This window comes from Lupinus angustifolius, chromosome LG06, assembly GCF_001865875.1.
Source record: "Lupinus angustifolius cultivar Tanjil chromosome LG06, LupAngTanjil_v1.0, whole genome shotgun sequence".
Lineage (NCBI taxonomy): Eukaryota > Viridiplantae > Streptophyta > Magnoliopsida > Fabales > Fabaceae > Lupinus > Lupinus angustifolius.
The window spans coordinates 21,438,306-21,440,488 of record NC_032014.1 but is presented as its reverse complement, the minus strand read 5'-3'; the positions used below and the strand labels follow the sequence as shown (position 1 = coordinate 21,440,488).

Genomic DNA, 2,183 nt, shown 5'->3' with positions numbered 1-2,183 from the left:
CCAACAATGTCTTGAGGGAGAGTCTGGGTGAGACGAGTCCCTTGTATTCCTGGGGAGGTACCCTGTTGGATCAGACAGTTCTCACAGGCCAAACTAGGCACTCTCTGACAACCCCGGGATTGCATTCAAAATCGATGAGAGGGATGCCCAGAAAACATTTGTACGACCTATGTCCGGGTAGGACTGTTCCTGAGGGAACCGATCGATCTATTTTTAATTCCTTGCGAGGATATGTTATTTCGGGTGGTACAAAACGGCTTGGTACGGGACCTGTACTCTCGATTATTTCCGATTAGGATGTTGGATGGATATTGGTGTAAGGTGGATAATCATGACATATCATACATACATTATCATTGTGGAAGTGAATTCCCACCTATGAGCTACAAGTGTTGTTTATTCCTACGTTTATGCATGTGATATGATGGTAAGTAGAATGTTGATTATATTATTTGATATATTGGTAATGTTGAAATAAATGGTAAGTTACGTATTACATCATGATGTTTATGATAACTAATGAATTATATGCTAAAATATATTTTATGTCTGAGTGTGATATTTTGAGTAAGTCCACGCCGTCAATGAATTTATGTTCATTAGATGTCTTACTCTCTCTACTGTATTGTCCTTGTTTGTATATGTTCGCTATGCAGATGTCCAACAACAACAGTCACGTTCGAGCTGATCACTTCACCATGTCCCCGATGGGACAATGGAATAGTGATGGGCATAGGTACACATACACAAGCCCCTATGGTATGTCATTGACGCCTACATTGACACTTCTTTCACCTTGCCGCCAAGGGGGCTAAGGTCTCCAGAGAATGGAATTCGGTATCCGCCAGTCAGGAGTGATGGCGCCGTTCCCTTCCACGGTCGGAGGACGTGGTCAGATTGTTTGGGTGCTCCGTCATCCAGTAGAGCCATGAGGAGCCGGGTTATTGGAGGAGGTCCCTGCAAGAAGACCAAGGTTTGGAGAATGTCATCCCCTCCGAATTATGCCGCGGGGTTATGGCATAACGAAGTGGAAGAAGAGGAAGAGGAGGACGAGGTCATTGAACTCGTAAATGTAGAGAATTCGGTGGAGGTGATCGACCTCGTGTCTAACTCGGAAGAGGAGGAGGACCCGATTGAGGGGTCCAACATTCCTGGAATCTTCTGAGTCAGCTTGTGGGCTCGTCGATGTCCCCTTTTGTTTTTGGTAGGGGGCTGTGTTTCTTTTTGATTTTTTTGGTATATGTTAGTGGCGATGTAGTTTCCGCCTTGTTGACTTAGTTTGTATGAACTAATTCTGACTTAACCGATTATATGGATTATGTTATTCAGGAAATTGTGAATCAAGTTAAGTTATCATTTGATAACGATAAGTTGATTTTCCGCATTTGAGTTACTTAAAGTGATGTCCCGGAAAAGGAAGGTTTTGAAAAGGAAACAATTTTATAGCACCAATTCAAAAAAATATTTTTACCCATTTTTCCGCAATATTTTTTAGAAGTATTTTTTTGGGGCGTTACTTCACCGACGTCAAAATTGCTCTGAAACCACATATACATTAACTATATTGCATGCAAACACATGCATATACGTACATGGCATGAAAACATAACACATATACGTACAATGCATGAAAACACAAAATCACAAAATTTGAAAAATAAAACTTACTTTTATTTCATTCCAAATACGCTCCTTTAGGGCATTCCCTACATCACTCAATTTGTTGAATGTTAGCTTCATATTCTGCCTACCCACAACCCCAATGTATCTAATTAATGAGTTGCCACCCTTCGAGTTTAATGTTTGGCCTTTAGAGTTCCATTGAAGTTCTATCTTCACATCCTTACTTCTTGACCGAATGACATTCTTCATGGACGTCATTCCACCTGGAGTTCGTTTTCGAACAACGATTTACTTGTTTTGTGGAGTTGGTGTAGCTTCGTCACCACTGTGAGAACCATGATCGCCACTTTTGGAAGCCATTGATGAAGTTTTTTGAGGTTTATGAGAGTACGAGGGTTTATGAGAGTATGAGGGTTTGCTGAGAGTATGAGGATTTCTTTTCGATTTTGTTTGAGAGCATAGAGGGAACTGATTAATGTTTTACATATTTAAACTGTAGTAACAATTTATCAGAGCATATTAAAGATAACGCTGTTATATTGACATCTTTAACAACGCAT

General features: G+C 40.4%; 1 protein-coding gene across 1 annotated transcript in view; it reads right to left on the bottom strand.

Moving 5' to 3' along the window:
* LOC109350151 (protein NRT1/ PTR FAMILY 4.6-like) overlaps positions 1–1,846 on the bottom strand; it is a 24,464-nt gene extending 22,618 nt beyond the window's left edge. The window contains exon 1 of the mRNA XM_019591306.1: positions 1,840–1,846. Within this exon, the coding sequence (XP_019446851.1) occupies positions 1,840–1,841 (2 nt within the window). The 5' untranslated portion in view covers positions 1,842–1,846. The remainder of the gene's footprint in view (positions 1–1,839) is intronic.